The following is a 26,282-nucleotide window of genomic DNA, read 5'->3' as shown; positions in this document are numbered from 1 at the left end:
CCATGAAGGCTTCTCATTCTGTCTTGACTATAATTCAAACACACCCAACAGCACTGACTATTACCAACAATGTAATTTCACAACCTCAGATTGATCTTCACATTCACAATCATGGGCTCCGGCAGCCCCCCTACGTACCGCGACAGCTGCTGGCTGTCCACTGGGTTGAGGCGGTGGAGGTCGGGCGGGGCTCGGCTCTCCTCGTGGGGGGAGGGGGTGAGCGTGGCGGTGGACTGGTGGCTGTAGGAGGTGGCCGGAGAGGAGGCGTTGTTCCTCTGCGGGGGGCAGGGCCCGTCCTCGCAGCCGCCCGCCAGGTACGTCCTCTCCGGGAGGGGGGGGCACCACTCCTCGTCCGAGCTGCCACCAGATAAAAGCACAGTTTGGGCAACGGTGACGCAGCAAAAGAGACGGGCGATAAACAATACAGCCGGGGGAGGGGTTGGGGTGCCTGTTGCCTTCAAGTGCAGCCCGCTGCGAGGCGACTTAAAAATGAGTGTTCTTCTTTCAGGCTCGGCTGGAGACGGAGGACCTTGCGTTGCATCCTCCTGGGTGGGATCGCCACTGGCCGGCGCTCTGATAGAGTTTTCCTTACAGGCTTTTCCGTGGGAACGAACGTTAAGGAGGAAAACAAGTAATTGTGCTTGGGCGGGGAAACAGCTAAATCACCGAAGCACTTGACCGCAGCGGGAGTAATTGAGTTGTTAGAGCCGGGATGCGAAGGTTCGATACCTAGCGCGCCCGGTGCGCCAGCTGAAGTCTGAAACAACGCAACGCAACACGGAGCGGTTCGCGCGGTCAACTCACCCCAGGTCCATCTCTTCGTGCTCCGGAGGCTCCTCTCCGTCCTGCTCGCGCTGCTCCAGCTCTTCCAGAGGAGGAGGCGGCGGCAGAGCCTCCATCCAGGTCAGAGACGGGGTCTTGACAGCCTTTCCCATGGCCTTCTGCTTGGGCTTCCCTGCAGGGAAACAGACCGTCAGGGGGAGAGGTGTGAGCGAGGGGGGAGCAGTCAGAGCGAATAGCCAAATTCCTCATGTGTCGACGCTGACACGGATCCAGCAGGCTGCCGGCCGAGAGACGCGACCCGAGGTTGAGGACAGGCCGCAGAGGAGGTTTAGAGCCGTGACTGCATTTGAAAACAGCACAAGTGAAGATCTGAGACACAGCAAGGTGATGGAGGTGAACAGGCTAGGTTGTGTTTTCCAAACCCTCAGACTTCAGAGGCCTCGCGAAAGACAAAAAGTCATTCGCGCTGGCACCAGCAGCAAAAAGAGGCTCATGTTTATAGTCTAGTAGTGGGGCCACCATCCTCTTTGAACAGGAGAGCTACTTCATGGGTTCCCAGAGTCATATGAAGGGCAACCAGTTTGTGTCACCCTCCTGAGATAACAAACTTTCTCAGTCACATATTATTATTATTAATGATACTGATTGATGTGAAGACACCAATCACGTTAAAGAGTTCTCAATAAATATCAACAACGACTCGACAACGATTGGATGAAAGTGAATTTTAGACACAGCCCGACATTGTGCTCTTTTTCCAACAGGCCTGTGGGCTACTCATGAGGTCCTTGGGGGCTGCCTGGTGCCCACGGGCATCACGTTGGTCACCCCTGGTCTACTACTTCTCTAAAGAACTTTCTAACATGTTTGAAAAAATACACAATGCGGATGTGTGGAAAAAAGTCGCTCCCACCAATCAGCCTCGAGCTTTGACCTCAGACACCTTCTTCATGTTTCTCCATCGGTGGACACTGCAAGTGCGTTGACCGACCTCGGGCTGACAATTGTGTTGCAAGAATGCAGTACTGCCCTTGGTCTCAATCACTCAAACACATCAACGTTTTCCAGATCTTTGGTTGGAAAACTAGCTCAAACTAGTCCGCGAGGGGCCCACCGACCAAACCAACAACCCCAAAACCAGAGGGTGTCGCCCCCTACCGTTGTTGCGCTCTGGCTGGGCGTACTGAGCCCCCGAGGGTCCCGGCTGGGTGATCCAGTGGCCGTCGTCCTGCTGCTCGCCGCCGAGTGTCGCCGGCGCTGCCGGCGCCGCTGGTGGAGGCGGCGGCGCCACCGCCTGTGTCTGGTTGGCGAAAGGCACGATGGAGGTGGAGGCGTAGGGGGTGGTGGAGTTGTGCTGGGCGTAGGTGAAGCTGTGCAGGTCCTCGCTGGTGGCGTCGATGGTGCTGTAGATGGGACCCTCGGTGGAGCCGCCGATGCTGTACTTCTCCGTCTGGTTCAGGTAGTTGGAGATGCCGGCTTCTGCGAAGAGAAGAAAAATATGTAAATTAAAAATAATCAATGAGATAAAATAAAATAAAATATTCCTATATTAAGAAAGGGCAAACAAAAATTGTACATCTCAAGGACATATTTAATCAGCAAGTGAGTGAATTTGGTGTTCACCGTTGTAGTATCGCTCGGTGGTGTCGTGACTGGTCGTGCAGCAGTTGACGGCCTCTTTGCCGCTGTGGACCAGGTTGGTGGTGGGCCAGGAGTCTGCCAGCCACGGGTAGTTGCCCATGTTGCCTCCGAGCACGCCGGGCCTGCTGGTACATGTGACGTTAAATTTAGGACACAGCCGCACAGGGAGAGACAGCAAGGACTCGTCCGGAGACAGAAGGGGAAGAGTTGCATGGATGGACAGTAGTGGGAGAGACGCCTCCAGCTGTTGCGCCCGCCCAGACCATTCTGGCCCGGCATGAGTTTAGCTAGGAGGTCAGAATATTAATGCAGGAGACTGAAGATTGAATTACCTTCCATTGAGTCCTGAAGTCTCTCCATGAGGGAAGCCGACTGCAGAGGTGAGCGATGGGGAGAGAAAAACAGACTGATTACATGTCACACTTGATATTTATCCACGATTAGTATTTTGGTCCTGAAAAAAAACCCAAAAAAAACAGGTCATGTGACCCTATTACTGCAGTATAATGGCCAATGGCAAAACAGAATTATGTGCAAAATATTCCAGAAGTAAACTGACTCCTGACGTCTAGGTCATCTATTCCATTCGTGTTGCATAACTGACTGAAAGCAATACAACAATGTTAAAATACAATTATTGAGTTATTGTTATATGTCTTCTATTCTATAACACTTGTATTTATTCTACTGTCATCTCTCTTTATACTATAGTTTAGAACACTGCATGCCTTCTATTACGCTAATTCCCACGTTAAGCTATCTATCTATCTATCTATCTATCTATCTATCTATCTATCTATCTATCTATCTATCATCGATCTATCTATCTATCTATCTATCTATCTATCTATCATCTATCTATCTATCTATCTATCTATCATCTATCTATCTATCATCTATCCATCTATCTATCTATCATCTATCTATCTATCTATCTATCTATCTATCTATCTATCTATCATCTATCTATCTATCATCTATCCATCTATCTATCTATCTATCTATCCATCCATCCATCCATCATCTATCTATCTTGTGATGGCCATGGGAAGTGATGGATGGATGTCTTACACTCTATATTTACTTTCTGAAGAACTTGAAAACACGACTTGGGCAATTACTTTAAGAAGTGGACTCAAATCAGACGACAACCTCCGTGTCTCTCGATACATGAATTCCAAGATTCGCATTAAAAAGCACAAGCGGACCAGTGCAGAGACCATCCACAAAACAGTCCTTGGGTCTCTGCGTCCGTCCTGCCCACCTGCTGGCGTGTAGGCGAAGGAGGCGGTGTAGTGGCTCAGCTCCTTCCTCTTCTTGCGGCGGCAGTAGATCCAGACGCTGAAGCCCATGAGGATGACCCAGCAGGCGCCGCCGATGCCCGCGATGAACGCCGGCTGCTTGACCACGTCGGTGATCTGCTCCGCCAGACTCACGTTGCTCTCCTCGCCGCCGTCGCCTGCACCCCCCCCACCGTCGCTCCCGCCGCCGCCGCCTGGCGCGGAGGGCTGTTCAGCCGGCAGCTCTGAGAGAAGAGAACAGGAGAGAGCAAACGCAATCTGAATATCCATGTGAAGGAAATGAAGAAATTGTGATTATTAACTTTCCAAATTGTTTTTTCCCCCATCTCGTTTACTTGCCTCTTTAAATAAACAAGAGCAATCATCAACAAAATAGATTTGAATTGAAAAACACAAAGCAGAGTGGGATAGGTCAAAACACGGGATTTTGTTTTTACTGCTTTACTGGCAAATAAAATACAGACAAAAAAATACTGTGATATTAAAACAAAGAGCTTGTTAACCTTCACAGGACACTTGCCGAAACACTTTCTTTACAAAACTAAAATTCTAAACTATTGAATCCTCCATGGATGTGTTATGAGAACTGGATATGGTACCACCTCTCTACCTGCACGCTGATTTTTCAAGTGGTCACCCGTGGTATTGCAAAGAGAAAAAAAAAACATGGGGCCTAAAAAGCATTTTTCCCATAGACTGCCATAGACCAAATAAACTCCTGTGAAGGGGTTGAAACATGAAACATGGTTCATAATAAATTTTTCTATTGTATATTTTTAAGCCATGGACTTTTGATCTTGGTAAAGAAAATTCTAAGTGCCAGAAAATGAGCTTGTTCTGATTGGCTTATACGTTCTGATGCATCATGTGAGTTACAGAGGTGACTTCAGCGAATCACTGCAATGACAGATAAAGAACACACACACACACACACACACACATACATACACACACGTACAGTATATATGTATATTTATAAATACTTTTATATGGTGATTTTATATAGATATGGCGAGTAATCTATTACTAAGTAATCCACCACTGTAATTAAACTACTTTTTTAGTAACAGAGTAATGTAAAGGGATCACTCTGGCAAAACTGGTAATTATATCATAATTACTTTATCAAGTAACAATTCCATTACTTTTCTGACATTTTTGCGAGCTAAAAATGTCTTATTATCCACAAAATGTCTGAAATGGGGAAAAACAACGAAAACAATGACGTGGCAGATTGATGATGCAGCCGTGCATGCAACGTCATTGATATGCGACGTCGCACCAAAACAGGCCTGGTGGCGGCAAAAGAAAAAAGCAGCGATTGCGCTCGATAGCTGGAAATACAAACATTATTTTGAGTTCATCTCATCTAAGTCAGAGAATATTGTGGTTCATTGTCCGTTATGTGCAGGAAAGACGTTCTCAACTGTTTCTTTTTTAAGTAATTAGTATTTAGTAATTGATTACTTATGAAACAATGTCGTTAAAGAAGTAATTAGATTACTTAAGGAGTAATCAGTAATCAGTAGTTAGATTACTTTTATGCAGTAATCCCAACAACACTGATAATCACCGTATGCAGTTTCTTGCCCCATAAAGGCTGCTCATTCGCCCTTGACTATTATTCAAACACACCATTGTTGAAGCATTTTCATCACTGTGGTGGGTGTAACTTACGAACGGGGACGGGCTGACTGCGAGTGCCGACTCCTGCGCTGCTCACAGCCGCCACCTCCACCTGGTAGAGCACGCCGGGCACCAGGCCTTTCAGCACGGCCGACAGCGTGTTTCCATCCACCGTGTGGTTGATGGCGGAGGGCGGCTGGGCGTCGCCGGGGCTGCCAGCGCACCAGATCTGGCCGAGACAAAGAAGGTCAGAGTGAAAGCTGTGAACGAGCCGGTGTGCTTCCGGTCGCAAGTGCACATCACTGATGAAACAGTTAAGGAAAGGCTGCAATGTAAGGCAACATCAAAGCGGCGGTCGCACATTATTACATTTGAGGGAAGAAAAGCAGCATTTTTCTCCTCTTTGACGAGAAGCTTCACAAAGTAAAACCTATATCACTCCACTCCACCGCACTTCCTTTCATCTGCTTTCTTTCTCTCCGTTCAGCGAGACGTAGATCTCGTCGTCATTTTTTTGAAGAGCCGAGAGAGTGCGGGGGGGGAGGGCGGGGAAGGCGCACCAGGCGTTTACCTTGTACTCCAGGATGATGCCGTTGTGCGTACGGCTGGGCGGGGGCTCCCACGAGACGCTGACGCTGGAGCTGTTGCTTTGCTTCAGCGGAGACACTTGGACGGATCTGGGCGGGGCGCTGGGGACTGAGAGAGGCGACGGTGAATTAAAACTGCACGAGAGCCAAAAGTGCTTTGGGGCAATGAAAGTAGGGACGCGCAAAAACAAAGAGCCAGAAACATGAAAGCCAGCGGTGGAAGGGAAGGGAATGAAGTTTTAATAAGTAAATGTGTTGGTTTTTTTTTTTGTCTGCTTAGTTATTCAGCCAATGGATTCCAATTCCATTAACGATGATGACAAAAAAAAGAAATCATTCATTAATTGATTATTTTTTAACATGTGAACAAACCAGCAAGAACATGACAGAGCAGTTTCAGATTTGGAAGATTTCATTTGAATGAAAATGCCCTTTCAATGCGTTTAGCACGAGAAACAAGTGATCATATGAGGGACAAAAAAAGCCTAAATTATAGTTTGATGATGACCATGTGACTGTAGCAAGTAACAGTGAGGCAATACTGACAGATTTGTTACATGTAATAACACAGTTAGCCTCAAAACCAATTTAATAAAACTAGTTTTCATATCTTAAATGGCCAACAATTGCCATTATTCTCATGTTTTGATGTTTTAGTGCTGTTATTGAAAAGAAAAAACAAAAAAAGCGGTTGAGGCGAGAGCATGTAAAATGAAATGAACCCCCCCCCAAACCAAATTTCCTAGTCTGGCAATTCTTTTCTTTCAAATGATAATAATACAGTTTGGTCTTGGTTGGATTGGTCTGAGAAAAACTTGTTTCCAGACTTCCACTTTCTGTGAAAATGCACTTTTCTATGGAAGGCAGAGGATTATACAACTGTAACGCTGTCAGACTGGGCTGCAAGTAGAAACAACTCAAATTCTTACCTTCCTCCGGCATTCGAACCAGCAACGTCCTGCTGTCCTTTCCCTGGAATTCATCGAAATAGGGGCGGATCTTCAGCTCGTACTCGGTTCCTCTGAGCAGGTTGGACAGGACGGTGCTGCGCTCGGAGGGCGAGTTGATATCCTGCAGGAGCCAGTTGCCCCCGCTGGGCCGGTAGAACAGACGGTACCCCTGGACGAACTGGGACTGACGGTCGACCTTGAAATAGTTCAAGATGGCGCGGGTGAAAAGTTTGAGCCATCAGTGCGATTGCTACATTTCCCCAGAAAGAGGCGAAGGGCTGTTTGAGAGGAATACTCACGGTCCACGACACCCGGATGGAGGTCGCTGTGAGCGTGAGGGGGTCGTGCAGCTGGACGGCCACCTCTCCGAGCTCCCTCTGCACCTGCCTGTGGTCGACCCCCTGACCGGTCGGGCTCACGTCTGAAGAGGACGGACAGACACGTTGGCGGTCAGTTCTACGGCCGGCGCATCGAGACCACGCGGTGCCGAGCGGACCGCGGCCCAACTGACCTTGGGTTCTGACGGGCTCCGAGATGGGACTCGGGTCGCTCAGGCCGTAGGCATTGACGGCTCGGACGATGAACAAGTAGACGGTGTTGGGCTGAAGGCTGCTGATTGTGTGCGTTTCTATCTTGACCATGTCAGCCACGGTCTGCCATGTGCTGCCCGCCGATTGGCTGCGAATCAATGGAGAAAAACATTGCTGGTCAACAATGAACTGAATGTTATAAAAGGTCCAGTGTGTAATATTTGGCCTGATTTACCATTTTTATATTGGCAAAAGCTTAACATACTGCCCATAAACACATTAGTAGAAGTTTATACTCAAAGTACAATAAAGGTCATTTGGTTTCCCTACTCACCTTATCGATACATAAGAATATACATATAGCAACGGTCTTGCTCCCTGTTAGCTGCCATCTTGCACCATCATATTTCTAAGGAAGCCTGGAGTGGACAATCCAGCTGCCTGACAGCACGTTTCGTAATTAGGCTGAACGCTTGCGTCCTCAAATAAACAAACAAAGAGGTATCCCGGTTTGTGTGCGCAAGCCACCGTAGTTCACTGACGAGTTCGGGTGAGGGATGGTGAGAGGGCGAGTTCTGCAATCCAATATGCAACCACTTGATGTCGCTGTTTCTTCTCAAAATCTTCCAAATATTACACACTTAACATTTAAACAAAAGTTTCACTTTTTGAACCCCAGTCGACTAAATTAAAGAGTCTTAAACAGTCGATTAAAGAATGAAACTACTCCACTGATTTGTCGGAGAGGAGAAAGCTTGAGAAAAACTCTAAACTGCCTGTTCGACACCGCTGGACTTCAGCGATCCCACTTCAAACTCTGCACAAAGAGCCTCGCGTCTGCCGTGACTTTCGTGCTTTTGCGGTGCTGATTTGCTGTGCAATTAAACAATTCATGAGAAAATCTCCAGGCGATAGCCGAGAGTTTATTTTCGTCTTCCTCGAATATTTCCCGCGTAGTAAACAATAGCAGATGTGAGCAGAAGTCGCTCGCTTTCAGAGGAGTTTGCGCCCGCTGGAAGTTCATCTTCCACGAGTCGCCGTCCCGATGAATAATGAAACGAGGCTTGTGAGGAGGCACAGCTGACAACGGGAAATGAGGCCATATTTGTGGCCTTGCGCTGCCGCCTCAGATGTATTACCCCGCCACCTCAACCCCGCGCCCTCTTCCTCATTTCCTCCACAATTCAACCCGGATTTACAGCCGCGCTGGCAACCTGGCAGCTCGCGGAGGCCTCGACAGCCATTTGTCAGACACGTTCACGCGCTCCCCGAGGGCACTGTGGGAATCTTTTTTTCTTCTTCTTTTGCTGCCGAACTCGCTTCAACGCGTCAGTGTCTAATTAAACCAAAAGAGGAAAGCGCCTCATGAATATCAATCAATCGGAACCCGCAACAGAACTAAAGCGCGCAGCTAGCATAAAAAAGCCTTCGAAACGGCCGCGTGGAAATTGTGAACTCTGCGTATCTCGTGTACGCTCTCTTCGTGCACACACGCCCCCTGCCGAACGTCTCCGCTCCCGGGGGCTCCTTCGCACAAACCATCACCCCCCCGGCGAGGAGACGTTAGCGCTAATATCCCCGCCCATCGGCCCCCTCCAGCTCGGAGACGCTCCGCCGCGGGACTCACAGCCGACGTCTGGATCTGATTACGTCCTGGCCGCGTTGCCCTCTTATCAAATTGGAAGAACACTTTTCCCCATAATGCTGTCTGTCTTCATCCCTCCATCCCTCCATCCATCCATCCAGCCAGCTGAGCGAGCGCTCTGCCGAAAGCCAAACCTACTTACCTTCTAATCCATCCAAGCTGCCCCCCCATCCCTCTCCCCTCCACCGGGAGGCCTTACCTAACTGTGAACTCAGACTCAGGACTAAATTATCTAACTCTTGTTTCAATATTTCACTGGCAGCCGATTTAGTTCTTTTTATTTTGCTTTTACATCTGATCTCTCGGTGGCACAGATGCCAGACGGCAAATATGAAAGTGATGAGCGCGTTCAGTGGCAGTCGGCGCCCTGCGGGCTCCAGAACAGCCCGCCCCAGGAAAAGTCTCTCATAAAAACCAATCTTAAAAGTTACTTCAACACGCTACCGCGGGGGCTTTCTCACTTTTATTAGAGGTTACATTTTAGTTCAAGCAGTCTACCTTCTGATCTTTTTCAAAACAGACTAAAGTGTTTTTTTGTGGGGGTGGGGGGGGTGGGGGGGAGGAGAGACCCACGGATTTAAAGTCTAATTTCTGAAGTTCTTGGGTTCAATCCTTTTTGCTTCTTTGTTCGTGTGCATTTTAATCTAACCGACAACAACTTTGGGGCAGATGCTGTGTCAAAAAGTGTGTTTGTGTGTAACTTTTTTACGTGGCAATTTTCTTGCAGCTCTTTGGGTCAAAAGACTTGAGGAGTCCTTTGAAAGCAAATCTATCTTCATTCCATTTCATGTCTAATTTGTTTTGTTTTTTTAATTGTTAGAATGATTGAGTGAAACCTGATGTTTCAGTTTGTTCATTTAGTTCAGATCTCTCTAAGGTGGAAATTGTGCAACGATGCAACTCTGAATATCTTTTCGTCAGTCTGGTTTATGACTCATCCCCAATCACCTGAAGGCCTCGATGATGTAAGAGGTGACGGCGGCTCCTCCTTCGTGGGCGTTGGGTTGCCACGTCAGCGACACGCTGTTCTTGGACACGTCCGTCACTATGGGTTTGTGCGGAGGACCTGGCAACTGGAAGGGCTCTGTGGTTTGGGCCACCGACGGGTCTGCGCTCTCTGAACGGACAGAAGGAGACAGAAGGAGGGAGGGGAGGGAGTGAAAAAAAAAACATGGAAAATTGATTAAAAGGCCAATATTTTTATTTTTTATCAAGTCCTCAGTGTGATTCTGCTAATGTTGCGTGTCGGCTCCTCTCACCGAGCCGGCTTGAAATATCACATTTGACTGCAGCTACTTGGCTCATCACTAACAATATCAGTGTTAAATGTCAAACAACAAATTAAGGTGTCATCTTGGCAGCGTGCTAAGTTGTTAACGCTCCACTGAAGTGTCCAAATCGGAAAATATTTAAAGCACTGAAGCCTGCTGGGCGGCAGGGAGGGGGAGGGGGAAGGCGGCAGGCAGGGTGAGGGGGGTTGGTGGTGGGTCGAAGCAGGATTGTAGAAACTGCAAATCAGCCGTGCACTGAGAGCTGCGGCAGCGCTGTTAGCATGGCGCTATTGGAACACACAGGGGCGTCTTTTAACTCTTTATTTATCCCAACAGAAAGCGCCCGACTTAGCGACTCCCTTCACAAACATTTGTACGTGATGCCGTGCAGAGTCGGTGGTTGGAGGAGGAGGAGGAGGGAGGGCAGCAGGAGTTGAGAATTTTAATTACAAAAAAAAAAAAAAAAAAAAATCATCTCAGAAGAAACGCTATCTGGCGAGTCAGGCTTACCCAAAAGAAAAGAAAAGATTTTTTTTTTTTATCTGCGGTCACGCTTTAATGTATAATTGATCGTTTCCTAGCTTAATTAAAAATCACTAATCTCGTGACTCAGCAAGTTTTGCAGTAAAGAAATTGAAAAGTTGAAAAACAAAAATGGAAAAAAAAAAAATAAATAAAGAAGAGAAACACAGCCATCCATTGCCCTGGGTTTAGCACGCTGTCGTCGCTGCTGCGCTCGTCATTTGCATTTGGACGGCGGCGAGAGATTTTACCTTTGACTGTGAGCACTCCACTCCAACTCGTCTCTCCGCTGGAGCTGGAAGCCAGGCAGGTGTAAACCCCGGAGTCCGTTTCCTTGGCAACAGTTAAAAAAAGAAAAGAAAAAAGAAGTGTCGTTAGTTTGGTGTGAGCGTGCGACTGTGAGGCTGATGTACTGATGGTAATGAAGCCATTAGCAGCCTGCGAGACTGAAATGTCATATCTCTCAAAGCAGAATGCTTGTACCCAGCATACTGAGTGGAGGGTGTGTGTGTGTGTGTGTGTGTGTGTGTGTGTGTGTGTGTGTGTGTGTGTGGATGAAACGCCGGCGGAACAGAGGGCTGTTATTCGCACAAAGCTGGCCGAGCGACTCCTTCCTTCCCCTCTCGCACGGGAGAGAAAAGAAAGACGGGCTTTTTGTGGCCGTCGGTGTGACGCTGCTTGTGACTCCCGCACTCGCTACTCGGCCAAAGAAAGAAGAAAAGAAGAAAAGACAAGAAAAACAGCACACGGCCGCCTCTCTGTTGTTGCCGGTCGCGGCATGCCGATACGGTCGTCTCTCCCCCTCCAAGGTCTTGAAAGTTGCGCGAGGCTTCGTCTGGAGCGTGTGCGACAGAGGCCGATACAGTGAACGCTGCCTCGCTGAAGGTGAAGCCCGAGGCAGGTGGACTTTGTGCTGGGGGCCTCGCGGTAATGTCAAGATTTAGTCTATTTTTAAAAAAAATATTATTAACTTTTTATTTTTTTCAATTTGCTGGAACAGGGGCGTGAGATGAAACCACATATCGAAACTCCTGAGCTAATATTTGAACTCAGTCAAATGCGGCCGAGGCGTCGACTTGAAAAACTCTCTGGATGTCGTCAATTATTAATAACGTCCATCCACGCTAATTAACCACCTCAACTGTGGACACTTTGTCATCTGCAATTAGTTCATTTTCCCCCCCTTGACTGGTGTGTGTGTACATATATATATATATATATGTGTGTGTGTGTGTGTGTATGTGTGCCCAGTGGACCTATTTGAAGTCAAAGCTGAAGTCAAGCCAGTAGCTTTTATGTTCCTCGTCTGATTGCTACACGGCAGAGGAGGAGAGTTGAGCGAAGGATCAAAGGACAGAATTTTAATGACCGGCTAGAGGTCTCCAAATTTCTGGGGAGGCAGCCTTTACACTCAACTGCTGCTTAGCATTCCGGACAGGAGGGGCAGATGTAATTAAGGAGTGCGTGATGAACGCGCCTGTGTGAGCACATGTGAACGTCGGCTATTAAATGTTTGGGAAGGCGAGCCAAGAGGTAGACAGGCTGTGAAATTGCTTACAACAGGGGAGGGGTAGCGTGGGGGAGGGGCCGGAGGGGTGAAGTGCGCCGGGGAAACTCTCAGTGTGACACCGGGGGAGCAACAACCCGCCTGGAAACACGCTCGCTCGCTCGCTCGGGGATATTCTGATTTGTCATTCTTTGTTGTTTTCGTTCTTCTTTTGTTTGACTGCAGCGTTTGGAAAGACAGCAGAGCTGTTTTTCACCACGTGGACAATGAATGCAAGACCAAGATGACACAGAGAATTGCTCCACTGATGTGCCATTTACACCTTCGCCATTAGAATCCTTTCATAGCAAATCAAAGATCCGTTGAGGCTAATGTTTCGTGAAATGTCAAGCAAATCTTCAGTGAACTTTTGAAAATTTGCGTGAAAAATGAGGAAGGGAAAATGAGAGCGCCACCTTTCCAGGAAGTGATTTTCTACAATGAAACGTAGGCGACGTAGCAGTTTGGTTTTCCCTCTCAATGGCCCTAAAGTCAAGGCTAAAATCTTTGTCAGCTGACGTGTTTGGTCCGGCTAGCGAAGTACAGCAATACGAGTCACGGATAACTGCGACTTCCTGGAACGCAACCGTTTGGAGAAATAAAAGGTCTTCATCTCCGAAGCGATGGATGGAGGTGGATGGTTTTAAAAGTGAAGCTTGAAGTTGACGGGTGTGCACGAGGACGGTGGGGCACCTTATTCTCCAGTCGCTAATATGTAAATAATACAGCAAGCAATTTCAAAACTGTGCGGGGTTCACAAGTAGACAAAGTAGCAAAAAATAATTTGACAGTCAATTATCCCTTTTATACCTACCTACCTATTACACCCTTTTACACCGATCAAGTAAGACAGCATAAAAGACAGCAAAGCCACAGACACAGACAAACAAACACTTCCCAAATGTTTTCTTGTTCTTTTTTTTAAACTACGGAATTCATTTAAATAATTCGCCGAGGTCTCTGTGCTGCTTTACAACGTAAGCTCCACAGGGTGGTTGTAAAACCAGCTCATGTACAGTGAGAGTAACAGATACTTTAACTTCATTTAGAACGTGAGCAGGCCGAGGGAAAAAAATGTAAAAAAAATAAATAAAATGAAATTAGTGCTTTGTATTTAAATATTAACCGTGGCTGAGAGGCGACTGCCAGCTCCCTGAACGCTGCTCCCCACCGCTGGTCGTGTGTTTGCACAGGTGTGCGGCGGGTGTTTAATGGAGGGGGGGGCGGAGCGGTGGTTTTAATTAGGTTTTTCATCTGCATCGCTACAAGATGTTTGGATCGTCTGTAACTCATCATCAATCCGGCAAAAACACAGTCCTGGAAAGGCGGCCCGTCGGCATCGTTCCCACCGCAAACCTAGTGCATTATGCAGAGGACGTGCGCGGGCACAGCCCGTCCTGACTGATACCTCACCCGGCGGCATTTGCATGCATGGGGGAGGGGGACGGGGCGGGGGGGGGGGTCGGCCGGCCCCACCGGTGACGCCGCCGGAGGAATCAGTCAAGGCTAAGTGGCTTGTCAGAGCGTCCGGCAGGTGACCCTCCGTCCCTCCTCTCTGTCTGCAGGCCCTGACCCCGCCGTGACCCCTGGGGAGGGAGGGAGGGTCGGGGGGGGTGCCTGATGGCCTGTCTGCCTGTCTGAGGGGGTTAAAAGAAGAAGAAGAAAAAAAAAGGAAAAGGCAGGCAGGTCCCCAGATGGTGGGTGTGATGGGTGGATGGGGACGCGGGGCGGTTTTGGGGTAAACAGCGGCGACACCTGACGATTAATCAACCCGGGCCGCAACAGACTGCACAGAAAATGGATGAGACGGCGGTTGGGGGGAGGAAAGGGGAGGGGCGAGAGAGGGAGAAGAGAGACGGTGCCTCCTCCAAACCCCCTGAACTAGTAGAGGGGGATCAGGACAGGAACAGAATAAACACCTACTGGCTCTTTCTCCAGCACGTGTCCACCTGCTAAGTGACGAGGCGTCAAAGGGCCGTCCATGACGTGGGCTCCCATGTGAAATGTGATTACACGCTGGAACGCTTGCACGGCGGGATTAAAAGTCCACACATGAACTCGATTTTCCCGCTTTAACCTGATTACACCCCGTAATCTGCTTTCTTTTGTCCGCGAGCTCGTCTCGCTCACACTGTCCCGTCCTCCACGTTGCTGCTGCTGTTTCTTAAACCACGGCCGCTGCCCCCCCCCCCCCCCCCCAACAAACCAACACCCGCTGGAAGTGTTTAGCCTCTCCCTAACCCGCCACCTCTTCCAGCCTCCAGCAACACACACACACACACACACACACACACACACACACACTGTTTCCACTCTGCACTGGTGCCAAGACGCCCTGGACAGAAGGGGAGTGTGTGTGTGTGTGTGTGTGTGTGTGTGTGATCCCGGGGTAATGGCATTTCCTCACTGCCAGGGTTCGAGGGACAAACAGACCATCTGTGCCACTCCAGAGGCCCAGATGAAATCGACTTATTCACACTGATCATCTCAGGGTTAAACGCGCTTCCTGAATGCTGATTTCACTTTCGCACTCCGCGGCCAGTCCCTCATACTGACGCACTTTCTCTTCAAGTTGTATGTTGATTTTTGTTTTGTTTTTTTGTTGTCTTTTTTTTACAGGAGATGCTTCTACTAATTTTATGATCCTGTTTGAGTCGTGAATCGTTATTAGATGCTATAAAAAGTAGTAAAAGCCGACGTGCTCGTGATGATAACAATGCTTTAGGCCTCTGAATGGGGAACCTGACACCACAGTGGCAGCAGCACCACAACTAAATATTAACCAGCTACCAAACGGTAGCATGGGTGGATTTATTTTTGCGAAATTGTTCAGGAGAAGAGATTGTTGATCACGGTTAGCTCTGTTCATATTATTAGCATGTGATAAATGATGCCGTTAGCTATTCACTAATGATAACTGGGAACGCCGTATCTGGCAAGCATGCACCATTACATGGCTATTAGCAGGGCATTATCAAAGCACAGAAGGTCAAGTTTATCATAGGACTCCAATCCATCACATGATCAAACCAGACGACTGGCGAAAGCTTCAATGGATTGTAAGAGGACTTCTCGCAGGTTTGTGAGTAACCCGGCAGACTGCTGTACTAGCTTCACCTTGCCAGTGTCACATAGCCAAGATAGTGGCCGCTGAGTGTGTGTACGCTTGTGTGCGTGTATCTTTCGGTAACCCTTCAATCATCTCCAAGGGTGGCTGTATTGCAATAATTGGATACTGTACTTCCAACAACTTTTCCCCAAGTGGCCATACGCGGTACTGCAGCCAAAAAAAGCATTAATGTAGGTCAAAAAAGTGGGATTTATGTTTTTTCTGCTTTCCTGGCAAATAAAATGAGTACAGTGGCATTAAAAGAGCCTGTTAACCCTTTTAAGGGCTCTTCTAGAAGAACATTCTTTCAAAGCCTGACATTTGAAACTAATAAAAACTCTATGGATGTTATGAGAACTGGAAATGGTACCGCATCTCTGCCGGCACAATGATTTTTCCAGTGGCCATCCAAGGTATTGCAAGAAAAAAAAATTGTATGTTGCGTAAAAAGCATTTTTCCCATAGACCTCCAAACAAAAATAAACGGCTGTAAAACGTTTGGCGAAAACCTTCGACCAGAAACATGGCTCTAAACAAGTCTTACTATTGTATATTTCTAAGTCATCGTATTTAATAGGTCTTAGACTTTTCTAAAAAAATATCCGGAAAAGACTTTTTTCTGTAGGTGACGTCAAGTGAGGTCATGTCACATGCTATGTCTCGGCTCGTTCTGATAGGCCGATGCCTTCTGATGCATCATGGGAGTCAAGGGCATGACGGGAAGTGTCATGACTTCCCTGGTTAATGTGGAAATAACCCAAAAACAAAATCAATTTTGTCCCAGGTGAGCAAAACGAACAAGCTGTTGGACGCTGTTGGATTCTGGGAGTTTGTCTCTAATTGGTTGACCCACTGCCATAGGACTCTGACATCAACGAGACACTTTCCTCCACACAACCTTCTCTACTTCAGTCATACTCGACTCGACTCTCTTCCCCACTTCGAACGCCTGCGAGCTGCTGTTTGTATTAACAAGCAGTCGAACATCTCACCCGATAAAGTGGCTGGCGAGCGTCTCAATCATTATCCTCACATGACGACAGGGCTTACAAATCTAAAACTCCAGCTGTTTAATCTGCCCCCCTTTACGTGTTCCAACTCTCAAGTGGAGCTTTTGGGAGCAACTCTGGAATTACAACAAACTGCAACAGCCACCACGCCGCATGGAGTCAAGTGAAATCACTGGGTCACGTCTGCTCGCCGTGTGGAATCCGATCAAATGGACGGCGGCGTCCACAGAGACCTAAGATTGGCCCCCGAACGAGGTCACCAGTAAGCTGCTGGTGCTCTCAGCTGCCTTCTCTCACCGCCTCAGTTCCCACGAGGAGGAGAGGACGCAGGAAGAAAAGCGCCAAACAACTCAAACGGCGGCTCCGCCCTTCTCTCCTCTCGGTCCCACTCCCGCTCCTCCGCCTCGCTCTAACCTCCGAGTCTGCGCTCGCCCGTGATGTATTAAGGATTTAATTACAAGTCTCAGCGATCGTTAATCATTAAGAGCCCGCAATCAATTAATGTGCGAGCCTCCTGCAGTCTGGCATGAGCTGCGGTGACCTCAGGTGCAGCGCTGTGCCCAGCAGGGAATTCTGGGCAGAGAGGATTTCATTAGCATGAAGCAAGACGGTGCTAAAGACTGCTAATGGCCTCGCGCGCTCATTACCATGGCGAGCACGCCTCGCTGATGCGGTTTTTTCGCTACGGTCTCCACCTACCCTCCTCTCGTACAAGGCCCGCCGTCAGAACCAGCCGTAAAAACGTCCACCGCTTAAACGGCTCGTACCTTCCCCGTAATTAAAGCGGCTGCTTTATCATGCAGAATGTGTTTATCCTGCGTGAACTGCATAACGTTTGATGTGCAAATAGATAAAGTTGTAGATTATGAATACGTTTTAGTCCGGGGGGAAGGTGAGGTCTTACGAGAGTTGGGAATTAGCCATAAATATACAATGAGTTGCACTAAACTGAAGGTCAACACAGAAATAATATCGAATGTTTTTCTTTTTTTTTTCTCTTTGCTTTAGGAGTGAAAGCGCGTCAGTGCAGTTTGGGTTCCGCTCTCGGCTACCTGCAGGTTGGTGATCTGGAAGGTGCCGTTTTCCATCAGGCTGATGCGGCCGCTGTTTCCCAGGATCCTCTGGCCGTCTTTCTCCCACTGGATGCTCGGGGTGGGGTTCCCCATGATGTGGCAGTGCAGCTGAGTGGTCGTGCCGGGTGCCAGGGTCTGATTGGCCGGCCCCTGGCGGATGATGGGCGGGACGCGGTCAGAAGGCGCTGAAAGGGACAAAGAAATGGGACAATAGTTACGTATTGGGATGTGGAGAACTGCTGCGGCTGCGGTTGGTACGATGGAGCCATTGATTTGTGTTCCTAAGCTTCTCCTGAACCCTTGGGGGGGTGGGGGTGGGGGGGGGGGGTATTGGGACCCATCCCAGCTGTCTTAGGGTGAAGGTGGAGTTACAGCCAGGGCAGTTTATCATTGAAAAACAAACAATCATTCGCTCCTACATGCATTTTTTGGACTGTGGGAGGAAGCCAGCACATGGACAAACTGCAAACTCCACACAGAAAAAAACCCCGGAATTAAACAACGCACAGCACCACCAGCGGCCCTAAGATGGAGCCGTCACGAGGCCGTAATTAACGGATCGGGTGTCATTCGCTCCCAACAAATTCATGTCAGTCGAGAAATGGTAATTTGGTCCGGTGGCCTCATTTACATCAGCCAAAGTCCGTCTGTTTTTATATTTGCCTGCAAAATTTCTGCTTGGCCTGACATCAGAAATGCAAAATGTCACAGTAGGAGAACATCCAGTCCCAGAGGCTCAAGAGCTCCGTCCCAGATCAACATGCAAATCGATGACATAGATTTTTTTCTCTGGCAGGAAAATGTTGATACTTTCACTCGCTGTCAGACTGACGGGCCATCAAGCCGCTCTCGTGTCGCAGAGAAGAGATAAAAAGACTGAAAACAACTTTGCATAGGCGACGATGATACATCACTAGGAGCCTACGATCTTTATTGACGACTTCTCACACGAGCCTATACTTTGGAAATGCAGTGAAATGCTGCGGCCTGCCAACACTCACTGGATGAGAGAGAAAATCAGGAGACGTTCTCGTTTTGCCACGAGTCAAACGGAGTGGGAGTGAATCCTCCCCTCGTTTTCCCAAACGAGAAAATGGAGAGAATCGCGGCATCTATTTTTAGACGGGAGGGAATTGGAGCACTAAATGAATAGATGCTGGGGACTGCGTTTGGATCGGCTTCAGCACTGGGCCTCACATCAGAGCAAAAAGAGAGGAAAAAAAACAAAAAAACATGCAAGAGCACGTCCCAAACTGAGGTGTAGGGCTGAAGCCACGGAGGCGGGCGCTGAACATGAGTTTGAGAGTCGCAGACTAAAGTCTCCACTTGATGTCTGAAGGTGTGAACTCAATCCTGAAAGCTGAAAACTGTTTCCAATTACGCGGGCCGCGAGCAAACGCAGGGTTTATGTTTAATGCAGCAGACCCTTAAAAAAAGTCTTGCTGCCGATTGCTGGCGACGGCGAGCGTCTGCAGGAAGTCCCTCCTCCTCCTCCCGCCGCCGCCACCGGGCCCTCACAGACAAAACACAGCAGAGCGCTGCACTCACCTACCACCCTTTGACTTTCTGCAGCGCAAACCTCATTTGTATTCCGTGCCGCCGAGGGCCCTGATATCATCAACAGACTGACACCAACCCAAAATGTGAAAAGCCAACACGGGTTTGTGTCGTTGGCGCCGAACAAAAACCCTTGTTTACTCCCTGAATAGGGGGAGGGGATGTTGGGATGTGTGTGTGTGTGTGTGTGTGTGTGTGTGTGTGTGTGTGGGTGGGAGTGGTGGGAAGGTGCGGAGGGGAGGCATATGTCGCACTGAGCTTATTTGCATAGAAGCCGTCACCCGTCGTCTCTTTTGATTACATCAGATAAGGAGTCCTGCTGTTTGTTCATTTGGCGGAAAAGAGTTTTTTCTTCTCTCTCTGTCTCTTTTTTTCCGGGGCGGTTGCCGCTGTCATCTTTTGCTAAATTAAATCAGGAAACTCAAGACACGCTCGGATGAATGCAAAGGTGAAAGAGTCGGCGTTCAGAGGAAAATCGAAGGAATGATTGCGGCTTACATGAACTGTGCAGATTGCTTGTTTGGCATTTCGCACAAACATTTTGCGGGGTAGGGGGGGGACTTTCCAGATGAACAGCTAAATAGTAGCCAGAGTGTTAACAAAAACACAGCAGAAAGAGAAGTAAAGGAGCAAGACATCCATACATTTTACTCATAGAAGCCAAAAGTCGAATTCAAAAATCAGATGAGGGAACGAGCCCTCCAATGCAGACGTTGAGTTATTGTGAAACTAAATATGCCGGGCATCATGCAGCAGAACGCTGGGTTTCATAAAAAACGCTGTTGATTCATTTTCTGTGCCTCACTCTCAACGGCGTCTCGTCGCATCAGTCGTCGACGCATTAGCTGCACATCTCACTGTTGCGTCGCCCTCATCTCCACTCTGTCGGTCGACTCTTGACTTATTCAAAGCAGCACTGTGTCATTTCCCTACTCGGAAATGATGACTTTTAAAAATCATTTTTACGACTCAGTGGCTTGGACCAATGGCACCCCTGCCGTCGGCACGGGGCGCCCAGCTGGCTGCTATAGATTTGAGAATGGGTTCCAGAGTGTAATCTTTTGATAACGCCACCCCCATCCCCCACCCCTTTTCTACCCCCCCCCCCAACCCCGACTGGCTGCGTTAACTGGCAGAGCCAGAGTGCTGAGAAGGCGGCTCTCGCTCAAAGGGCCGTGTGCAAGCAGGAGGAATATAAAACAACAATGGCAGGGCTGCTGTGTTTGAGCTCGTGACTGTGTTTTTAATGCTTGACTTTAAAATGGAGGGTCGGGGGTGTGGAACCTCTGTGATTAGCGAGCCTGTTCTGGTGAGAGCCTCTTTGTTCGAGCCAGGTACAGGATAGGACGTCTCTAAGCTAGTTAACGCTAGTTTCCTGTGCATTAGCTGAATTAGCTTACCGGTACTTCATCTCTAACAATATATAACAACATCACAATATAGAACACCACTTTTTCTTATTCTCATTAGCTAGCTAATATATTAGCTAGCCAATACATTAGCTTACTTCATCTCTAACAATATATAACAACATCACAATAGAGAACACCACTTTTTCTTAATCTCATTAGCTAGCTAATATATTAGCTAGCCAATACATTAGCTTACTTCATCTCTAACAATATATAACAACATCACAATAGAGAACACCACTTTTTCTTAATCTCATTAGCTAGCTAATATATTAGCTAGCCAATACATTAGCTTACTTCATCTCTAACAATATATAACAACATCACAATATAGAACACCACTTTTTCTTAAAATCTAAGTGCAATTATTCCACTTTTGACCAAGTGTGGATTCTGTACGACATGAAGCAGGTCTGAAAGCAGAGTGAAAACGTTCTTGTGTGTAAAAAGCAAAACATCCAAGCGGTCAAGCGCTCACCCTCCATAAATGCTGCAGCTCTCTAATGCAATCACTTTTTATTGCGTCTGCGGCCACAGCTCACACTCACCACTTTCCACCTCCAGCAGGGTTTTGGCGAGGATGCTGCCCGCCACACTAATGGCCTGGCAGATGTAAAAGCCGGAGTCTTCGACCCGGACGTCGGTGATGGTCAGCTCTCCGCTCAGGGACACCGAGAAACGACCCGACTGTGACGGCTCCTGAATAGGAAACAGCAGGATCTGAAAGAGGAGAGAAACATCGCGATTGTTTTCATTTTGGCCTCCTCGCAAATAAACCCGAGGAGCCCTCGGTAAGAGTGCGATGTGGTCGGATCGACCAGAGAGACAATATTTAAGTTTCATCTCTAATAACTCTACTAAGGTTTCTTTTCCTGAAAGTGAGTGTCATCATATGTGCACTTTTATGTTACATTTGTATTTTATTGTATGAGAACTTCACGGAATGTGCATAGTTTAATGCTGCACTTCACCAAAAAACAAAAAAACTAAACAAAAAAAAACCTCAAGTTGCAATGTTGTTGGCACAACAAATGACAAACTAAGCTAAGAAAACACAAAAAAAATATTTAAGAAAGATGTTGGTGCATAGGAGAAAGAAAGAAAGAAAGACAGACAGAAAGAACAGCTGGCATTTACTATAACTCCCTGCACAGGAATAGAACAGAATATAATAGAATAGAATAGAACAGAATAGAATAGAATAGAATAGAATAGAATAGTTTGAACTTTATTGATCTCCTAAGGGGGCAAAATCATGCTGTCAGAGCAACAATAGAACAGACAGAAACAGTATCAATGTTTTGTGTGCCAATAGCAGCAACACCATCAGCAACAAAACACAACAATAAAATAAGAAAAAGATAGGTTTAAGTTTTGTACACTTTACTAGTTGTTGTACTACATCATGCACATCCATCAACCTACTGCAAGGCTAATCTTTTTTAAGCGTTAATCAATGATAAACTGTTGAATTTACAGTTTACATAGTTAAATATTATCTACGAGGTCATATTACCGATTTTGACAAACCGGCAGTCCAGCTGAAAAAATATCAAAGAAGTGCTGAGAGACTTTCTGCTACACGCGTAGCTCAAAAGTGAGCAGCGCCTCTCGGCTGTTATCAGGGGAGCCAGAAGATTCCAAGCATGTGTTTGAAGGAACTTGACCAGCCTCGATGACCAGCAGCGATATCCAGTTTTTTCCAGCCTTCACTACGCTCCTATTGGCTTGCACTGTTCCCACGTGTCAGCGGGAAAAGCGCTGCGGGCGTATCCGTCTTGAAAAGGCGGCCCGCTATTCACGACATGCTTCCCACATGCTTCCTCGTCTCCTCCTCCTCCTCCTCCAGCGAGCCTCCTCAGCCTTTATCTCTGCCCTCCACTCTTGTTCTCCCTCTCTCCCACACACATTTTCCAGGCCTCTTCCACTCGCACCCTCTAATCTGTACCTGGGAGCCACGCTGGTGGCACCCACGCGCTGCCGACGAGGCCCGGCGTTGCGTTTGCGATGTGCTCGCGCAGCTTATCGCATCCCTCGCACGCTAAGTGCAAAACGCGCAGGAGTGCGCACGATGAAATGTCAGGGAAAGATATTAAAACGTGCCTCTTCCGTGCACGGTGTTGTTCCCCAGAGCCCAAAGGTGATTCGGCAAAAGTCTGTATTTGTTCAAGTGCTTTGTGCTTGCCTTGCCTGCTTTGTTTGTTTTTGAAGAAAAAGCCATTCACTGGAGCAATGTTTACCGTCCAACATAAAAATGCACTGGGCTTGGTTGTGCAAGTCACTTTATTTAAGACTTTCTTTGGTGGAAACATTCCTTGATAAATCTTCCTTGTTATGTTACATCACTGCAGATGTTGCTGCTGGGTTTAACAGGACAACCTCCATCTTATTTCTTTTTTTTTTTTTTTTTTACAAAGAAATTCTGTGTTTTGTGCCCTCGCAACGGCCTTGAGCACCGCCGACGCGCCGGACTGCCCTCAATTATTCCAACCTTTCACTGTGGAATTAAACGCACTCATGTAACTTTCAGTCAGGAGAAAGTTCTGGAAATCAAAGCCATTCAAAGTTTGGATGCGGCAAGCCTGACACCCCACGAGTGCCGGTGAGTCTTTGTGCTCCACCTGATCTCTCTCTGAAGCGTTGATTACACCTTCTGTGCGTCTAAGTTCGATAGAATTGGTGGGAATTTGTTCTGTGTAGTCTTTAATCCAGTTACTGTGTCTACGTCTCGAAATGTTAGTTTGACCAAAGTTTCAGAAAAGCCACAAACTCTTTCCCACTGAGAGAATCAAGTTTAGAAATGGACGGCAGAAAGATTCCATACCTGACTTCCTTCTTTTTGCCAGAAGACGGCCGGTGGAGGGTTTCCTCTGGTGCCACAGAGGAAAGTCACGGTGCGGCCCGGAGCTGTGATCTGGTCCCGTGGCCGCACGACCATCTGAGGCGGCACTGCAACACATATCACATCCGTATGTAAGTCTCCAAGTCTCTAAGTTGGTGTGGAGTATTACATTGGCACAAAATGAACATCAATCTACGACAGGCCAACAGGTTTTCTTATAAGTGGCTTTGTCTTTTCTATTTCTCACACACAGAAAGTCACACAACCAGAAGCAAAGCATCACAGACACACATCAATGGAACTACACAAGTCACTTCTGCCACCTCCAACCACCAGTTTCAGCCGCAGAAGTTTCCCTGCCAGCACCGACTCTTCCACTTCAAGTCAACCAGGGACAACTTTTTAAAACGAACTTTTTGTTTCAATCCAAAAGGGAAAGAGGTTGTGAGCACTCATTTTCAGCAGAGCCCAGAGCGCATAGACCCTGATACACTCTGTCTTTTATGCTTTTATTCCATAAACCTTGAGTCTGGGCGGCAAGAGGCAGCAAGTCAAGGCAGGAGGCACATCGCCATTATGCATGCTAGATTCTTTGAAAGGAGACATTTTTATTCAGTGTGAAGGTCATAGACTCAGTAAGGTTTTAAGGGGACTTGGAAGAGGACAAAAAAACGTTTTGCTCTCTATATTGTTGCAGTGTTCAAATCCTCCAGATGGCAGAGATAAGGACGGACTTGATCATGACCGAAGCCTCGTTCTGCTCGGCTGTGACTGGATCAAGTCTGCTGCTGATAAACATCCCGCTGTTAGATTCGCTTTGGTTCTGCTTTAAGACGCAGCAATCAAAACAGCCAGCGTCATACAAAACCCAGAGCAGCGGCAAGCTGAGCGGCTTGAATGGAGGTTCTGTATCAAAACATCAAATAGAGGGGACAGGGTTTGAATGTGAAGGTTGGCTTCGTCCCAGCTTCCTTTTGACTTCAACGTTTCAGTGGAGGTTTGTCTCAGCACTTGCAGACGCCTACATATGTATGGAGATGAGATTACAGAGGAGTTCAGGAGTGTCTGCAAAAACACTAAAGTCTTGGGAGCCCTGAATAAGCAATTTTTTTGAAACTGGGGCCCAGAATCTCAAAACAACACCTTTATACTTAGCAAGTTTGATGTAAACAATATGCATTGCCATAGCAACTCAATGTCACATGTATCATCCTGCAGTTGTCGCTCTGTCGGTGCCCGTGAGTTTGTCACAGTCTGTGTTTTTTCTGTGGCAGTGTTACAGGCCTTGCATATACAACTACAGCGACATTTCTTCATACAGTGCCGTGCTGGGATGTCACTAACTTGGACGAGGTATCAATGAGGTCTCAACAGCCCTTTGTGACACCACGAGGGGCTGATTTTCACAACTGTGTCATTAGACACACTTTATAGAAAGTGAAACAAACAAAAGGTTGGGCTCTTTCAATTTAGGCAGGGATCTAGGGACAAATATTCTAGTTAGAAAAAATAAATAAAGCAAATTTAACACAATATGGAACCTTTAACAGTAATGACTCGACAGAAATCCTTAATATACGACCCTTTCACCAGTGGTGCAGGCATTCCCAGAACCCTTTCAGGAAAATCGCCATGAATGGCAACTTTCCTACTGCAGAAGCTGTCAAGCAGTGGAAGCAGTTTTTGGGTCACCTTTCTAATCCTGGGCACAAGGTTGATCCGATGCCTTTGAAAACAGAGGGAGGGCAGAGCTCAGACGACACAGACACTTGCACACAGACAGGCGCACACAGACTCCTCTTTGATTTCTATTGATTTCGCAGCGAGTGACAGGTCTTCCTGCTCGGAAGGGGGTGTGAATGCGTAATGATGCCCTCCTCCGGTCCTAATTGATTTTTCATCTTCCCACCTGATCTCCTGCTTGTCTTTTATTCCGCGCGTAATTAGCAGTGAGAGATACCGAAAGAATGAGAGCGGCAGGAAGAAGGGGAGGCTTTCGAATGAGGGGACAAGCAGAGAAAAAACACTGGAGTCAGAGTGAAATTTTAATATCGGGCAGATTTTCCTCCCGTCGGAACAAAGCAGCACCGAGACGGCGAGCAACCGCGAAGCTCCTCCGTCTGCAGAGCGGCGGAGATTTGAGGTTTTCATACAGAGAATACTCAACGATGTTTTGTGCCCTTGATGTCTATATGGATGTCTAATCTAGGATTAGCTCATTGAGGAGGCTGCGAAAATGCATCAAAGCTATATGATGCACTTCGGCAGTCGCGGCCTCCTGAAGTTTAGCCGGAGTTTCTCCGGTTGGCAGGCATCAAACGCCACGCGACTTTCCCCCGGCTTTACGAGCCAGAAGCAATTAAACTTTGGACCGTGCGCTCTGACACGGGTTACCTCGGCAGAGTTCCCTTTCATTTTTTGAATTCGTCGGAGTGTTTCAATGAGGGGGGAGCAGCTGAGAGACAAAGATAAAGAGAGAAGTTGCCGGGCGGAGTCGGAACAAACAGAAGCCGACGAGTGCGGAAGGATGAAGCTCCTCCGACGTGAATGTTGATGCCGGGACTGGATGCAGGATCAGCGGCCAACTTCCAGCCTGCCTCTGTGTGACCTGCACACTCCCAGCGATCAGCAAGTTTGCAAGACTTAATTTCATTAACTCAAGAACCGCAGTGAGCGCCAACAGAAAAGTAGCAACACCGCAGAGTCATTTGCAAGAAACTGACTCCATGTCGTCCTGGAATGAATGAACAAGTGAAAAACCTTTTATACACTTTTCTGTTCTTTTTTTTTTTTTTTACGGGCTCCGTATCGTGGTTTGTCAAGGACAAATCGTACACAGTCATGGCGAAATTGCTTGCAGCAGGAATTGCTTTGTGC

At 47.6% G+C, this 26,282-nt stretch overlaps 1 protein-coding gene across 5 annotated transcripts in view; it reads right to left on the bottom strand.

Annotated features, from left to right (window-relative positions):
• The window catches only part of robo3 (roundabout, axon guidance receptor, homolog 3 (Drosophila)), a 138,554-nt gene that overhangs the window by 7,407 nt on the left and 104,865 nt on the right, over positions 1–26,282 (bottom strand). For 3 of the 5 annotated variants that reach the window (XM_076019995.1, XM_076019997.1, XM_076019998.1), the window contains exons 7-22: positions 23,388–23,512; positions 21,112–21,283; positions 17,574–17,779; positions 11,108–11,189; positions 10,012–10,180; positions 7,400–7,566; positions 7,188–7,309; positions 6,868–7,084; positions 5,923–6,047; positions 5,403–5,580; positions 3,689–3,949; positions 2,757–2,796; positions 2,407–2,549; positions 1,942–2,262; positions 805–955; positions 139–357 (exon numbers count right to left, since the gene is read on the bottom strand). In XM_076019995.1, the coding sequence (XP_075876110.1) occupies positions 139–357; positions 805–955; positions 1,942–2,262; positions 2,407–2,549; positions 2,757–2,796; positions 3,689–3,949; positions 5,403–5,580; positions 5,923–6,047; positions 6,868–7,084; positions 7,188–7,309; positions 7,400–7,566; positions 10,012–10,180; positions 11,108–11,189; positions 17,574–17,779; positions 21,112–21,283; positions 23,388–23,512 (2,698 nt within the window). The remainder of the gene's footprint in view (positions 1–138; positions 358–804; positions 956–1,941; positions 2,263–2,406; positions 2,550–2,756; positions 2,797–3,688; positions 3,950–5,402; positions 5,581–5,922; positions 6,048–6,867; positions 7,085–7,187; positions 7,310–7,399; positions 7,567–10,011; positions 10,181–11,107; positions 11,190–17,573; positions 17,780–21,111; positions 21,284–23,387; positions 23,513–26,282) is intronic. The other 2 variants (XM_076019996.1, XM_076019999.1) reach the window with 1 other exon arrangement.

This window comes from Nelusetta ayraudi, unplaced genomic scaffold (genome assembly GCF_046127955.1).
Source record: "Nelusetta ayraudi isolate G7.1 ecotype Tasmania unplaced genomic scaffold, CSIRO-AGI_Nayr_v1 ptg000011l, whole genome shotgun sequence".
NCBI lineage: Eukaryota > Metazoa > Chordata > Actinopteri > Tetraodontiformes > Monacanthidae > Nelusetta > Nelusetta ayraudi.
The sequence above is the reverse complement of the archived record's forward strand: the minus strand, read 5'-3'. Positions and strand labels throughout refer to the sequence as shown.